Below are 16,753 nucleotides of genomic sequence, written 5' to 3' on the forward strand. Positions count from 1 at the left end.
ACTTAGTTGGCAAAAGAAACCACTTGCCCTCACATTTGTAGCTCCCTCTCCCTGGAGTGTCCTTTCGCTCAGTGTAATCTTGTTCATCTCTTGAGTGTCCTTTTGCCCAGTGGAACCTTGTTCATCTCTTAAGCTCAGCCTAAATGTCACCATTGTAAAACCTTGGACTTCTCTAGCAGATTAAGTTGTTCTTCGCTATATTCTCACAGCAGTTGGGTTTTTCTCTCTACTGTAAGAGCTATCGCGTTACATGGTAATTACTTATCTCTTTCTCCTTTTCAACCTTGAGCTTGTTAGTGGAAAGGACTAGAGTTTAGTGCTTTTCTGTAACCTTAGTTACATTTAGTTACAGTTGCTAAATGAATACAATCCATGGAGAAGGTCCCTTTTGAAGTCCAGGATCCGGTAGGGATAATTTCATATCAGACACCTCAGACCTATTTGGTGTGTTTAGCCTCCAGTTCTAAACCTTCTAGATGCCCCTGCAATTCATTGAGTAATAACTTCAGATACAGGGAAAACTTAGAGGATGTCTGGCTCATTCTTAATCCTCTCTTGAACTGCAGACTTCAGCGGGAGGAGGAAGAGGCCTTTGCCAGCAGTCAGAGCGGCCCAGGGGCCCAGTCCCTCACATTTTCCAAGTTTGAAGAAAAGAAAACCAATGAGAAGACCCGCAAGGTTACCACAGTAAAGAAATTCTTCAGTGCTTCATCCAGGGTTGGATCAAAAAAGGGTAATTTTCTGATTCGTTTTTTCCTCCGTGCTCAAATGAGATACAGAGTAGGTCCACAGTGCATGTGGGCTCTGCTTTTTAATTTCTGTAAGCATTCAGGGGATATCCACTCAGATTTGAAACTGAAGTGGGGTTTAAGGGTCAGACAATATATAACACCAAAAATCTTCTTTGGTTGGAGGACATTGTGTGTTGGAGAAGCTTGTTTATTACCCTGTAGGACTACAAAAATGTAGTTCTATTTATAAAATGTATTACCATCCAAATGTGTATTTTTTTGAATGTTTTGTTTTTTGTGCCTTTAATTTTGGGGATTCTGGTTTATTCTCCTTTGTATAATATCCTTATTAACCGTACCTTAATCAGAAATGACTGTTTCTAGGCTGAAAGTCACCTAAAATAGAGGTTTTCTGAGCACTTGAGAGACAGCTTGCATCTTGAAGAAATACATAGAGAACATATAGGAAAAGGCTTGCTTTGGGCTTTTGGAGGGGTGAAAGTAATCCATTGTATGTGTTTTCTAGTGCATGGATTTGTATGTACATTATCTTTGTCATCTGCTTCTTAAAATGCTATATACCCAGTAAAAGGATTGTCACTAAAGTTAAACTGTGTTCTACCAGTCAGCAGACAGCTAGTTGAAGTGGCCTAGCTGGAAGTAAGAAAAAGAATGTCTGTTGTTAGGGCTTAGTCTTTGAACCTTTATGTTGGTAATCAGAGTTATTCAGTAAATTTGAAATGGTGTTGGAGATAAGGCTGATGTTATCAGAAGAGATGTTCTCTTGGACAAACCCCACCACCTGGGGTAATTGTCAGGAGTTTTGTTTTGTTTTGTTTTTGTATTTGAATAATAATATCACACCTTAAGATCTTTGCTGGTCTTTCAGATTTAATGGCTGTTATTTTGTTTTATTAGAAAGAAAGGTTGCTTATTACCCAAAACACAGCACTTCTCTTTAATAAAAGCAAACCTTTTTTGTTGTTGTTGTTAAGATTTTATTTATTTATTTGACAGAGAGAGATAGCGAGAGCAGGAACACAAGTAGGGGGAGTGGAAGAGGGAGAAACAGGCTCCCTGCTGATCAAGGAGCCTGACGTGGGGCCCCATCCCAGGACGCTGGGATCATGACCTGAGCTGAAGGCAGACCCTTAACCAACTGAGCCACCCAGGCGTCCCAATAAAAGCAAGCCTTTAAATACTCTTTTTGTTCACATGATTAATCTGGAGTTGTTTCTAGGTTGGCTGTCACTTGTGGCAATTTTCTGTACTGTAATTAGAAAGGGAATAATTAGTACCTGTTAGAGATTAAATTAAGGATGAATTTGGCTCATGATTTATTTATGAGGAAGTAGTGTAGCATGGTGGTTAAGTGCATAAGCTTTGGAGTCCTCTTGTTTGAGTCTCGGTTCTGTGGTTTACTAGCTGTTGTGACCTTGAGCAAGCTAATCTGTTTAAGCTCTGTCTATTCTGAGGGACTGTATTACCTCCTGTAGGCATGTCTTAAGAATTAAATGAGCTGATGCAATTAAAAGAGTTCAGCATAGTACCTGACAAACATAGTAAGTCTCCAATAAATGTTAGCTAGTTAAAAATACAAGTTGTTTTTCTGGTAGAATAAGCTCTACTAGTAAAGAGCTCAAGGGTATTAAAGCCATTCATTTTATTGAATACCCCTCAATTTGGGTTTCTCTGCTGTTTCCTCATGATTGGATTCAGGTTATAACTCTTATTAAGCTTAAATTCTGTTTCTTGCTTTGGGAAAGTCTCATTAACTTAATGAAATTATGATATACAGTGAAATGGTAAAACATGGTGAAATATGAAATAGTAAAGAAGTTATAGGGGCGCCTGGGTGGCTCAGTCGGTTAAAGCGACTGCCTTCGGCTCAGGTCATGATCCTGGAGTCCCTGGATCGAGTCCCGCATCTGGGCTCCCTGCTCGGCAGGGAGTCTGCTTCTCCCTCTGACCCTCCCCCCTCTCATGCTCTCTCTCTATCTCATTCTCTCTTAAATAAATAAATAAAATCTTTAAAAAAAAAAAAAAAAGAAGTTATAAAACCCAGTGGCTCTAATTGCCTCTTTTTATAAGTGACAGTATGAAAGCCCATAAACATTAGGTAACTTACTCAAGGTCATATAATATGTTGATGTATAGGGTCCATTTTTTCCCACTATCCCTTGATCTCTAGTAAATGTGGGTATGTGTGTATATCTGTATCTATGTCTATATGGTATTTGGTGAGGTTTCTGTTACGTGTGTAATAGTCATGTACCTTCGGTGACTATCCTTGCTACTTCTAAAAAATCGTATCCTAAGAATGTTTGTACATGTGCATTATATTATGAAAGAAGATTTGTATTTTAAAAGTTCCAAGTTGTTTTTATTTTTTAAAATTTTATTGGTATACTTCTTAGCTTCTTTTCTTTTCAAATGGTAGGTTATTACCTTAGATTTTTAATCTTTAGTTGGTTTTCGTCTATAGAAAGCATAGGGAGATAGAGACCTCAAAGTATTGAAAAAAATTGATGTTTGTGTATTAGAAAAGAAGATCCTATTTGATCTTTGCAGACTGCTTACAGATGAACTTTGCATTTCAGAATGATTTATTTGGTCTTTGCCTGTGGATAAAGTTAGCCTATACTAAATGTGGTTTTTAATTTATTGTGTCACAACTAAAATAGGCCTTTTGTGTTCTGTATTCTCTATTTTACTTCATTAATACATGATGCCTTTGCTCTTGATATTTTTCTTGCTTCTGTCGGTGGCATGAAGGAAAGCTCTTAAACCAAGGCGGGTTGGTGGTAAACAGAACATAAATACAGCCTTCTAATGAGTTTGAAGAATATTTAATATCCTGTTAAGAGTTGGATGCCCTTCACAGAAGGTTAATGGAATAGCTTGATTAAAGACTCAGAGAGTTTACTTACAGTTTTTAGATTTCTAAAGTAAGATTGAGTGAGCTATTACAGCTTACAGAGTAAGTCATAGTTGATTGGCCAAGTTGAAATACTTGCTCATACATTTTGAAAGCCCCTTTTCTTTTAGAGCTCAAGTAGACTATTGTCGTCCTGAGTAGAATCTTGTATGCATCTTTCACAAACTAATCTAAAGGCAGTGCTCATAGGATTCTTTTCTTTTTTCAGAATTAAAATACCAATTTTTCCACCCAGACCTTAGATTCTAAATACTCATCTTCATTAAGTGAACTCATGAGTTCCTTGGAGAAAAGACTGATTCAGGGGCTGGAGCAGGGAAAGAAGGGCTGCCCAAAATTTGGGGACATGTCAAAGACCCAGAAGCCAGCTTCTGTGGATTTCACCTGGCCAAATTTGAGTATTAAATAAGGACAATAAGTGGAGTGTGGGTGTATATCTACATTGAATAAAATAATCCATTAGTCCTTTGAACTAATAAAATAAATAAATGATTAAATAAAGGAGAAGAGAAAGCTCTTTTTTTTTTTTAAAGATTTATTTATTTGGGAGAGAGTGCTCCAGAGTGCAGGCGGGCAGAGGGAATGACAGAGGGAAAGAGAGAGAGAATCCTGAGCAGACTCCCCTGCTGAGCAGGATCAGAGCTATGGATGTAGATGCAGATGCAGATGTGGGGCTTGATCTCATGACCCTGAGATCGTGACCTGAGCTGAAATCAGGAGTTGGACACTTAACCGACTGAGCCACCCAGGAGCCCAGAGAAAGTTTTTGTTTTTTGTTTTTTTTTTTTTACCATAGAATGTTGACTAATAAATATGAAAAGAGTAATGGAGATATTAAATCACCATTTTGCAGTCATCATAGTAAGAATTGATTCAGGCAGATTTCATCACTGGATGCTAAATCTGGGGTGAGAGGAGAGAGTTTCCTGAGGAACAAATTATGAACATGATCTCAAATTAATTCCCACAACTAATTAATTAATTACAAATAGAGAAATGGTAACTATGTAATTGTGGGAAATGGACATTATGTACCTCCAGATATGATCCTTTGAGAAGAACATACCATGAATTATGTCATATTTAAGCTGAAGAGTTGTAACCCGAATCCAATCATGAGGAAACAGCAGAGAAACCCAAATTGAGGGGTATTCAATAAAATGACTTGCCTGTATTCTTTAAAGTTGTCAGTATTATGAAAACAAAGGAAGGCCGGGAGTCCTTAGAGGTTAAAGGAGACTTAAGTATGCTTGACCACCAAGTGAAGACATGACTCTCAATTGAATCCTGTGTAAGAAAAAAACACTCACTTTTTCAGGAACTATACCATGGTAATGTAAAAGCATATTCTTGTTATTAGGAAGCACGCATATTAAGGGATAAAGAGCATGATGTATACAATTTACTTGAAAAATTTAGAAAAAATAGTACAGATATAGCAAAGTGTTATAATTTTGTGAATCTGAGTAAAGGGTATAAAGAAATTATTTTTTTAAAGATTTATTTATTTTTAGAGAGAGAGGGAGAGAGAGAAAATCTCTAGCAGACTCTCCACTGAGTGCAGAGCCCAGCGGGGGCTCGATCTCACCACCCTGAGATTATGACCTGAGCCAAAACCAAGAGTCAGACACTTAACCAACTGAACCACCCAGAGGCCCCTAAAGAAATTCTTTGTGACAGTCTGGCAGCTTTTCTGTAAATTTGAGGTTATTTCAAAATAAGACTTAAAATGTAATCCTCCAGCATTCAGTGCTATCCCAAGACCTGAACTTCAGATGTTAATTAAGTAGAAGCATAGTGTTGATTACATCGTTTGAAGGATCACTAATGAATTGCTACTTTAATCATGAGGGCCACTTTGGCATTTAGATGAAACTGAAGTAATGATTCCCCAAGTTGAATTTAGAACTGATTTTATAATTGTGACTGTTTTCTGACTTTCATTGATCAGGACTATGAGAAATTTTTTCCCTGTTACTGCGTATTTGGAGTCTTTTATTCTTTGACACCAACTGGGTTGCCAGCAATTCAGTCCTTTTTCTAACCCTAACTACCCAGAGTCAGCACAAACTCCATAGCACAAAACCCACAGGCTAAGGGCTCTGTCCCACAAGGCTGTCCCCACCCCAGAGGCCAGTTGCAGCCCCCAGGAGTCGGGGCACCCAAACTTCTGACCAGCCAGCTATAAGTCGGGGATTCCCACAAGCCTCTCCTCAGGTTTGACAATTTGTTAGAATGGCTCACAGAACTCAGGAAAACACTTTATTTATCTTACAGTTTATTATAAAGAATACAACACAGGACTAGCCAAATGGAAGAGATGCATAGGGCAAGGTATGGGGCGGGGGTGGGGTGGCACCAAGCTGCCGTGTCCTCTCTGGGTGGGCCATACACCCAGCACCTCGATATGTTTACCAATGTGGAAATTTCCCAAACGTAATCATTTAGGGGTTTTTATGGCAGCTTCATTAAATCATTGGTGATCAAAAGTCTCCATCCCCCTCCGTCTGAAAAGTCAGAAGTCAGAAGTTGAGGGGTGAGTGGGGTGGGTGGGACTCAAAGTTTAAACCCTCTAATTGCAGGGTTGATTCCTCTGGTTGGTGATTAGCCTCTCTTTAGATAGCCCTAAGCTATCTAGGGGTCCACAGAGTCACCTCATTAGCATAAATTCAGAAAAGGAAGGAAGAAAGGGGCTTGTTATAAATAAAAACAGATGCTCCTCTCATCTCTGTAACTCAGGAAATTTCAAGGGTCTTAGGAGTTCTGTCCACGGAACCCCGGTGCAGAGACCAAATATATATTTCTTACTGTGCTACAGACTATCTTTTAGTTCAAATTATATAACTATAGTCAGAACCACTGAAAAAGTAAGGAGAACTGTAATATTCTACTGAGCTGCCCCTATTTTGTTTGGATCTGAGAAACATGGGATTTTTTCAGTAAACTTTTTAACATGGCGATATAAAATGTTTTTAGTACTAGAAGTGGTGTTCGTCATCTTTACTACGTGAGCATGTTCTTTTTTGATAATTGACATATTCAGGTTGTCTTTACTCTTTCACACTTATTCTTTTTTTTTTAATTTAATTTTATTATGTTATGTTAGTCACCATACATCATTAATTTTTGATGTAGTGTTCCATGATTCATTGTTTGCATATAACACCCAGTGCTCCATGCAACACGTGCCCGCCTTAATACCCATCACCAGCCTAACCCATCTCCCCAATCCCCTCCCCTCTAAAACCCTCAGTTTGTTTCTTGGAGTCCATAGTCTCTCATGGTTCATCTCCCCCTCCAATTCCCCCCCTTCATTTTTCCCTTCCTTCTCCTAATGTCCTCCACGCTATTCCTTATGTTCCACAAATAAGTGAAACCATATGATAATTGACTTTCTCTGCTTGACTTATTTCACTTAGCATAATCTCCTCCAGTCCCTTCCATGTTGATGTAAAAGTTGGGTATTCATCCTTTCTGATGGCTGAGTAATATTCCATTGTATATATGGACCACATCTTCTTTATCCATTCGTCTGTTGAAGGGCATCTTGGCTCTTTCCACAGTTTGGCTATTGCAGACATTGCTGCTATGAACATTGAGGTGCATATGGCCCTTCTTTTTGTGTCTTTGGGGTAAATACCTGCTAGTGCAATTGCTGGGTCATAGGGTAGCTCTACTTTTAACTGTTTGAGGAACCTCCACACTGTTTTCCAAAGTGGTTGTACCAACTTGCATTCCCACCAACAGTGTAAGAGGGTTCCCCTTTCTCCACAACCTCTCCAACATTTGTTGTTTCTTGCCTTGTCCATTTTTGCCATTCTAACTGGTGTGAGGTGGTATCTCAGTGTGGTTTTGATTTGAATTTCCCTGATGGCTAATGATGATGAACATTTTCTCATGTCTCTGTTAGCCATTTGTATGTCTTCTTCAGAAAAGTGTCTGTTCATGTCTTCTGCCCATTTTTTGACTTGTTTTTTAGATGTTGAGTTTGAGAAGTGGACATCAGCCCTTTGTCTGAAGTGTCATTTGCAAATATCTTCTCCCATTCTGTGGGTTGCCTCTTTGTTTTGTTGACTGTTTCCTTTTCTGTGCAGAAGCTTTTTATCTTGATAAAGTCCCAAAAGTTCATTTTTGCTTTTGTTTCACTTGCCTTTGGAGATGTATCTTGAAAGAAGTTGCTGTGGCCGAAGTTGTGATGTATCTTGAAAGAAGTTGCTGTGGCCGATGTCGAAGAGGTTACTGCCTATGTTCTCCTCTAGGATTTTTTTTTTTTTAAGATTTTTTATTTATTTATTTGATAGAGAGACACAGCAAGAGAGGGAACACAAGCAGGGGGAGTGGGAGAGGGAGAAGCAGGCCTCCTGCTGAGCAGGAAGCCCGATGTCGGGCTCAATCCCAGGACCCCGGGATCATGACCTGAGCCAAAGGCAGACACTTAACTGACTGACCCACCCAGGTGCCCCTGTTTTTAACTTTTTGAGGAACCTTGCTAAGAAGACTTTTTAGAAGATTTTTATTTATTTAGAGCGCACGTGCATGTGCATGGGGGGAGGGGCAGAACAGGAGAGAGAATCTCAAGCAGACTCCACTGCAAGTGTGGACCCTGTCATTGGGCTTGATCTCACGATCCATAGATTATGACCTGGGCTGAAATCAAGAGTTGGACGCTTAACTGACTGAGCCACCCAGGCATCCCAGGAAGACTTTTTAAACAGACTGTGTAGATGGGGTAATGAAAAGCTGGATACTCATGGCAGACTCTCTATCCTTGAAATAAGTATTATTTATATTATATAACATATTATATACATATAGTATATATATCTACATTATATAATTACATTCTACATTAAAAATTTTCTGTATTAAAATCTTAAGATTTGAAGTTGAAGAGCAAGCTGTTGCCATCTGGATCCTAGCCAAAATGTGCTATAGGGGAAGTTACTCCTGTCTTCCCTTCTGAATACCCATTGGGCCTCATCTTCTTCCTCTGTACCTGAACTCTGCCTCTCTCAGAGAGAAGATATATAGGGATCATGGACTATTTAGGCTACTTATATTGGATTGTTCAGGCTATTTATATTTAGTAAAATTTTTGTTTCGATAGATTGTTTTTTATGATTATATCTTTATTTTCACTATTGGCTAATTAGCTGTACTTCTTTTCTTTCTTTCTTTCTTTCTTTTTTTTTAAGTGGCTGTTCTGAGGTTTAAAAAATACCTTATAACTACTCTACCTTCAAATGGTGTTATACCAGTTTACATATAAGAACCTTACCAATAGTATTGTTAGATTTCTTCCTCCCACTCTGTGCAATGTTGTCCTACATTTTACTTACACATATGATATAAATCCCACAATCCATTATTATTACTTTAGCTGTAAACAGTTAATTATCTTCTAAAAAAAATTTTTTTTTTAAAAAAAGATTTTATTTATTTGACAGAGAGAGAGACAGCGAGAGAAGGAACACAAGTAGGGGGAGTGGGAGAGGGAGAAGCAGGCTTCCCGTGGAGCAGGGAGCCCGATGCGGGGCTCAATCCCAGGACCCTGGGATCATGACCTGAGCCAAAGGCAGACGCTTAATGACTGAGCCACCCAGGCGCCCCTCTAAAAATTTTTTTAAATGAGAAAATGTTTTTTATATTTGCCATTGCTGATGTTCTTTGTTCCTGGCTGTTGGGAAATGAATTATTCCCAGTTGTGTGTGCTCTGGGGATTGTTCTGCCTGCTTCTGTACACAGTCATTGGTAGTTTTCTAACACACACATACAGTACTCAGTCACAGACTCGAGGGAACCCCTCTGCAGTTATCTGGAATTGTTTCTATGCAGCCCCATCCTCCCATTTTGCCATGCAGTTTCTAGGGACTTTGGCCTCCCTTAGCTCTAAATGCTCTTTCCCCAATTCAGCCAGTCTGTTAGACTCTGAGTTGCCTTGCCTTCCCCTGTGCTGTGGCCTAAAAATTCTCCCTGTAGTAAGCTGGGGTACTCCTAGGACTTACCGTATTTGTCTACTTTTCTCAGGAGTTACTCTACCATCTGTCTATTGTCCAGTATCTAAAAACCATTATTTCATATATTTTGTCTGATTTTCTAGTTGTTAGGGCAGTAGGGTAAACCCAATCCCTGTTATTCCATCGTGACTAGGAGTGGAATTATCAGTTTGAGTGAAGGATTAAACCCTTAAGTATTAAAGAACTTTTTCTAATCATACAGGATGTCAAATACAACTTTTGGTTTTCCATACTGGTAAAAAATGTTTCAGGAAGGATGTTGCCAGTTTTTGTTTTAAGTTAAATTGTACCTGATTTATTTATTTGCTTAAAATGAAAATAAGTAGTACATTCAGATGGCTCCAAAATAAAAGGTGTATGGTCCCTCACCCATCTAGTTTCCAGCCACTACCACCATCTTTCTCCCATATGCACACAACCTTTGTCATTAGTTTCTTGTGTATCCTTATGTGCTTTTGTTTTCATTTATAGACATGTATTTTTATTACATATACTCTGCTCTCTATCCTTACATACTGTCCTTTTTTTTATTGAGCATTTAAGAACTCTTCCTTTTTAATACATTAAAATACTTTATACAGTATTCCATTTTATGGATTAAACCACAATTTATTTAGTCCCTTAGTGATAAATATCTGTGCCATTTTTAGTCTGCTGCTGCTGTAAGTAGTGCTAAAATGAGTGGCCTTGTACATATTTCATTTTGTACATGTGCCATTATGTCAGAAAATTTCTGAGAAATGGAATTGTTGGGTCATAGGATAAACGTATTTTTTTTTTTAGAAGATTTTCTTTATGTGAGAGAGAGAGCATGAGAGGGGAGAAGGTCAGAGGAGGAAGCAGACCCCCCGCTGAGCAGGGAGCCTGATGTGGGACTTGATCCCGGGACTCCGGGATCATGACCTGAGCTGAAGGCAGTTGCTTAACCAACTGAGCCACCCAGGCGCCCCAGGATAAATGTATTTTTAATTTTGACGATTATTGCCACATTGCACTCTATTGCAGTTATATCATTTTACATTCTCACCTCCACAGTATGAGAGTGCCTTTCCCCCCATATCCCCATCAGCATCAGATTTTTGTCTGTTAATTTTTAAAATGGCATCTCATTTAGTTTTAATTTGCGAATTTGTTATCATGAGTGAGATAGAGCATGTTTCCTATGTTTAAGATCCATTTATGTTTCCTTTCTGCTCAGTATTCTTTACCCAGTTTCCTGTTGAACTGTTAGATTTCTTCTCTTTTTTTTTTTTTTTTAAGATTTATTTATTTATTAGAGAGCATGTTGGGGGGGCAGGCAGAGGGAGAAGGGGAGAGAGAATCCTTAAGCAGACTCCCTGCTGAGGGTGGAGCCCCATGTGGGGCTTGATCCCAGGACCCTGGGATCATGACCTGAGCTGAAGCCAGATGCTTAACTGACTGAGCCCCCAGGCGCCCCTTGAATAATCCAGTCTTAAAACTTTAGTGCACCTTCATCATTAAAATGTATTGCAGGTACTAAAGTTTAAAAAGTGGAATTATAAGAAGTTACTCTGAGAAAGCAGGTAATAAGTTGATTTCAATACTTTCAAAAGATACTTTGTCTTCATGGGAGTATGAGGTAATTTAATTTGTTACAGTTATTGAATTAGCACAGTTCAAAATCAGGAGGCTTAGAACGTGGTCTGAGATCTGGTGATACAATTCATGCTGTCCTTGAGCACTTTATCGCAGCACCCTTATCTTTGTTCTGTAAAGGTCCCATTTTCCTTTCAGTGTATTATTTTGAAGAGAGGAAAGAGTTGTGTGGCCGCTAAGTAGACAGTGTTTGATCTCTTTGCTCTATGTTCTGTCATGATCACTGTGCTACTTTGGATGCATTCTTTCACTTTGAGCAGTATGACTTGAAAACTGAATGGTGGGTAAATAATTGTTAGTCTCCACATAAACAGATTAGCCTCTTTGACAGGTAGAATGGATTTGGAAGAGTTAACATCTTATAAGTAACCTAACATTTTTGTGCTTCTACTGATTGTTATTTTACTTGTTGACTAGTTTCATAAACTGATGCAGTCTTTGAGAAAGTTCAAGATAGTAGTGCTATTTCAGTATTTACAATTAAGTATGTAGATCAAAGCATGATATATTTTGGCTAAGAAAATATTAGTAGAACAACTTTTATTTGAATGGGAATATCATATAATTTTATCTGCTTGTACCTCCTAGTCATAAAATAGATTTAGCTCAATTTAAGTAAAGTTGTCCAAGTATTTAAACATAAAGTAATTGAAATTCAAGTTTAACTTTGATTAAGCATAATTTAAATAATCTTAAGTTACATACTTAAAGTAATTCCATGCATGGATCTTCTATGTAATGAAACTCATTATGTTTAATTTTCCCAGCAGAAATTCAGGAAGCAAAAGCTCCCAGTCCTTCCATAAACCGGCAAGCCAGCATTGAAACGGATAGAGTGTCTAAAGAGTTCATAGAATTTCTCAAGACCTTCCACAAGACAGGCCAAGAAATCTATAAGCAGACCAAGATGTTTTTGGAAACAATGCATTACAAAAGGGTAGGTTGAGAGTAACCACTTAGAGACTTGGAGTTTTGGTTTTAGGAAAGGTCTTAGAGATAATCTAGTGTAACTTTGTCACTTTACACCTGGGAAAATCAAGACCCAGAGATGTTAAGTTACTTACCTAAGAAATGTCACTGAACCAAGTTAAAACCCAACTCCCAGGCTAGTACTTTTCCACTGCAAGTCAGTGGTGTTTGGATCATCTTTGCACGGAAAGTCTGACACTGAAGCCACTTATATTGTGTACTTTAGTAAAAAGCCTTCCTAACCGGTCACCTTGTAAGTAGTATAAACTGCCAAGAGAAAGAACATAGTAGATCTTGAACTCTAAGTAACAGTTGTTAGACCAGGTAGCATTCATGTCAGGGTTTTTTGTTTTTGTTTTGTTTTGTATTTTGATACAAAATACCTCTCCTTGCTCAGGTAGAGAAGGGAAAGCTAGAATTTAGATGTGGAAAGGGACCTTAGCAACTATCTGGGTTCAGTCCCTTTATTTTATAGATGGGGAAGGTTACACAGCTACATTCTGCCCATGTCGGAACTAGAACTTGTGCCTTCCACATGTGTGTCTTTAACCCATAATTTCTTAAACTGTAATTTCAGTTGCAATAATTCATAAGACTACTTGTAAAGGGACTCATTTTTTTAAACAGTGATCAGTTTGTTTGTAGCATTCTTCAGCTATTAAACTCAGAATTAGCTCTCAAAGCCCCTTCTGTGAAGTGAGGAAGTCTTGAAAAAGAGAAGAAGGCAGCAAGGTGATGAACTGCTTGGCTGTATTCCAGCTGTGGTCAGGATCACTAGGCTAATAAGCAGTCATCTTCTGCCAAAATATTTTTTAAATACCGAATTCAGTTAGTAAAGGAGAAAAGAAGCTTTCTTGTTTTTTTGGTGTGTAGTTACACTGAGAATAAGTAAGCAGCCCTTTTTTTCCCCCTCAAAGTATTTGTAAGCAGATAGTAACAGTTATTTTTTATTTTTTTTAAAGATTTTATTTATTTGACAGACACAGCGAGAGAGGGAACACAAGCAGGGGGAGAGGCAGAGGGAGAAGCAGGCTCCCCGCGGAGCAGGGAGCCCGATGCAGGGCTCGATCCCAGGACCCCGGGATCATGACCTGAGCCGAAGGCAGACGCTTAACGACCGAGCCACCCATGCGCCCCAGATAGTAACATTTAAAGAAAGCATAGATCATTGATGTTTTGGGTTAGAAGCAACGATAGACTTCCTCAGTATGGAAATATCAGAGCTCATGTGGTGTGCAACTTACCTTTTTTAACCAGAGGTAAAAACTAAGGCTTTGTAGTTCTTTATTCTCTAGCCCATACAGAATGTTTCCAGGACATCTATCCTATTTTGGCATATATACTATAGTACATAAAGCACAGATACTGTGTAATGCTGTATTTTAGAAAACCAGTCAGCTTATTTAATCAGCTCATCAGAACAGATTTATTCATTTTTCTTTTGCTCAGAACTATAATGTGCTCTTGTTCTGTAATAATTTAGTTGACTTTTAAATCAATACACTAAAGTATAACGGTAATTAACTGGTGCAGCTACCGTCGTGCCTGTTTTCAAGGCATCACTAATTGATATCAGAGAACTGGATTGCTTCCATTTGAAGAGCCATCCAGCCTATCCATTGCTGGATAGGGCCTAGATTGCTTCCATTTGAAGAGCCATCTTGCAACCTGTTTTGCATTTCTACACAGCCCTAAATGTTCTGTGGCTGAGTGGCCAAGTCTTATGCATGTGTGGTTAGCATCTAGCACAATACCTGGCACATACCTGATAATGAACAGACATTTGTTAAACTAAAATGTCCCTGGAGAAGCCCTTCTGCCTTTGGCTGCACGTTAAATATCCTTTCAAATAAATGAAACAGTTTTTATACCGGAATGAACCAATCTTAACTAACTAGCTTCAAATCACTTAATCATTTAAGTTTCTTGAGAGAATTTGATTGAGTACAGCTTGAGATAGTTGCTGTGAGGTAATGAAGTGTGTCATAGTGAAAGGTGCCCTCTCTACTCAGTTCACCAAAACTCAAAACCTTAACTTAGGCTTAGACTTAAGACTCTAAAACCTTAACTTAATGTTATTCTCACCAAGTAGACTTTCTAAGTCATCTTATTCTAATGAAAACTCATTCTTACATGTTTGAACCTACCCTGGTGACACTGCCATTAACTGGTTAATTTTTTTTATTTTTTTTTTAAGACTTTATTTATTTGAGAGAGAGACAGAGAGAGCACAAACAGGAGGGGCAGAGAGAGAGGGAGAAGCAAACTCCCTGCTGAGTGGGGAGCCCAGCTCAGGGCTCAATCCCAGGACCCTGAGATCATGACCTGAGCCGAAACCAAGAATCAGCTGCTTAACCGAGTGAGCCACCCAGGCGCCCCAACTGGTAATTCTTTCTGTTGCGTCCCACAGTAGTAGTCTTCCCAAAATTTCTGAGGTCCAGAACAATGAGCCACTCTTGCCCATATCTTTATCTACTACATTTCTGTTTTCTCTAATCCTAGTGTATGCCAATGGTGAGCAGTCTTTTCCACATATGGATCAAGTCTAGAAAACTAAATATTTACAGAATTGCATTAAAAAGGTTGGGGTTTTTTTTTGTTTTTTAAAAGATTTTATTTATTTATTCATGAGAGAGACAGAGAGAGAGAGAAGCAGAGGGAGAGGCAGCCTCCCAAGGAGCAGGGAGCCTGATGCGGGACTCGATCCCAGGACCCTGGGATCATGACCTGAGCCGAAGGCAGACGCTTAACCGTCTGAGCCACCCAGGCGCCCCCCCCTTTTTTTTTTTTTTAAAGATTTTATTTATTTATTTGAGAGAGAGAATGAGATAGAGCATGAGAGGGGGGAGGGTCAGAGGGAGAAGCAGACTCCCCGCCGAGCAGGGAGCCCGATGCGGGACTCGATCTCGGGACTCCAGGATCATGACCTGAGCCGAAGGCAGTCGCTCAACCAACTGAGCCACCCAGGCGCCCAGGTTGGGGTTTTTTTCAGCCATTTTATCTTTGTCATGAAACACTTTATCTGTACTCAGACTTTTTTGTTTTTTTAATTTCCTCATCTTGGGCTGAAATTTCATTCAGCCCCTATGTAATTCATACACACTGCAATAATGCAATGTAATGCTTTGCTGTTCAGCAAATACTGTTGTTTGCTAAGACTCTTCTGAAGCTGGTTTATTTTGCCATTTTTTCTTTTCGATTAATCTTATTAGCTATTTAATATTTAAATATGTATTTCTTATAGTTCCTTTTTATATTCTTTAGAATAAGAAATATTTTTATTGCAAACAAGGTAGGCAGCTGCATCATTAACACAAAATCCATTTATATTAATGTTGTTATCAGACACTTTTCTCTTCTTAGAACTCATCATAGCAAGAATTTAAATTTTATGGCGGGGTAGCATAAGAAGAAGCTAAGAGGAATTTACAAGGTTTAGTTTTTTAAACTTCTTATCATTACAAAAATAAGTAGAATTTAAGAATCTCACTGTAAGAACCAAGCTTTAAATAGGCCTAAGAGTGGCCATGGATTCCAGGATGTATCTGGTCACCAAAGAAATGAAGGATGTATAGGTTTCTTTGTCATTTGGACAAAACCTTATGTGCCCAGGGTAATTTTAAAAGTATTACAGAGACCCAACTAGATGTTAGCCTTTTCCATCATAACTAGAAAACCCTATTTTTTAACTTGAGATCCCTGCCAAAAAATGAAGAATTTTCCCCCAAGTTTATTTATATGAAAACGTTTTCAGGGGCACCTGGGTGGCTCAGTTGTTAAGTGTCTGCCTTCGGCTTAGGTCATGATCCCAGGGTCCTGGGATCGAGCCCCTCAGGCATCGGGCTCCCTACTCAGCAGGAGGCCTGCTTCTCCCTCTCCCACTTCTGCTTGTGTTCTCTCTCCGCTGTCTCTGTCAAATAAATAAATAAAATCTTTTAAAAAAAAAATTTTCAAAACACACACAAAACAGACTGCAGTTAAATCAAAGGGATACTTTTGCTGCTCAAATTGTTTAAATCCTGCCTTGTTAATTACTAATAAATCCTTCGGAAACTCCCCTATTCTGAAAACATAGCCTGTATTACCCTCTACTTCCTGAAAACACATACCCTTTAATTTATTGGACATTAAAGCTTTTTAATAAGTGAATTTTGTGGGTTTCTCAATGCAGTTTTTCAAAAGATTTATTTTAGCGCTAGAGAGCAAGAGAGTGAGGGAAGGGGCAGAAGAAGAGGGAAAGAGAAACTCAAGGACACTTCATGCTCACTGCAGAGCCCGACACAGGGCTCACCAACCCTGAGATCACGATCTGAGCCAAAACCAGGAGTCAGATGCTTAACCAACTGCACCACCCAGGCACCCCTCTCAATACAGTTTTTTAAAAAAGATTTTAAAAAAGATTCCTTTATTAGCAGTCATTCAAATATGTTTTTTCCCTTATTAAAGAAGCATTCAAACACAATGGAAGACCTCTTGCTACT

The 16,753-nt window shown here is 38.8% G+C and overlaps 1 protein-coding gene across 7 annotated transcripts in view; it reads left to right on the forward strand.

Moving 5' to 3' along the window:
- RABGEF1 (RAB guanine nucleotide exchange factor 1) overlaps positions 1-16,753 on the forward strand; it is a 59,805-nt gene that overhangs the window by 22,634 nt on the left and 20,418 nt on the right. For 5 of the 7 annotated variants that reach the window (XM_021700632.2, XM_021700634.2, XM_044915694.1 and 2 more), the window contains exons 3-4: positions 567-733; positions 12,071-12,240. In XM_021700632.2, the coding sequence (XP_021556307.1) occupies positions 567-733; positions 12,071-12,240 (337 nt within the window). The remainder of the gene's footprint in view (positions 1-566; positions 734-12,070; positions 12,241-16,753) is intronic. The other 2 variants (XM_021700636.2, XM_044915696.1) reach the window with 1 other exon arrangement.

This window comes from Neomonachus schauinslandi, chromosome 5 (genome assembly GCF_002201575.2).
Source record: "Neomonachus schauinslandi chromosome 5, ASM220157v2, whole genome shotgun sequence".
NCBI lineage: Eukaryota > Metazoa > Chordata > Mammalia > Carnivora > Phocidae > Neomonachus > Neomonachus schauinslandi.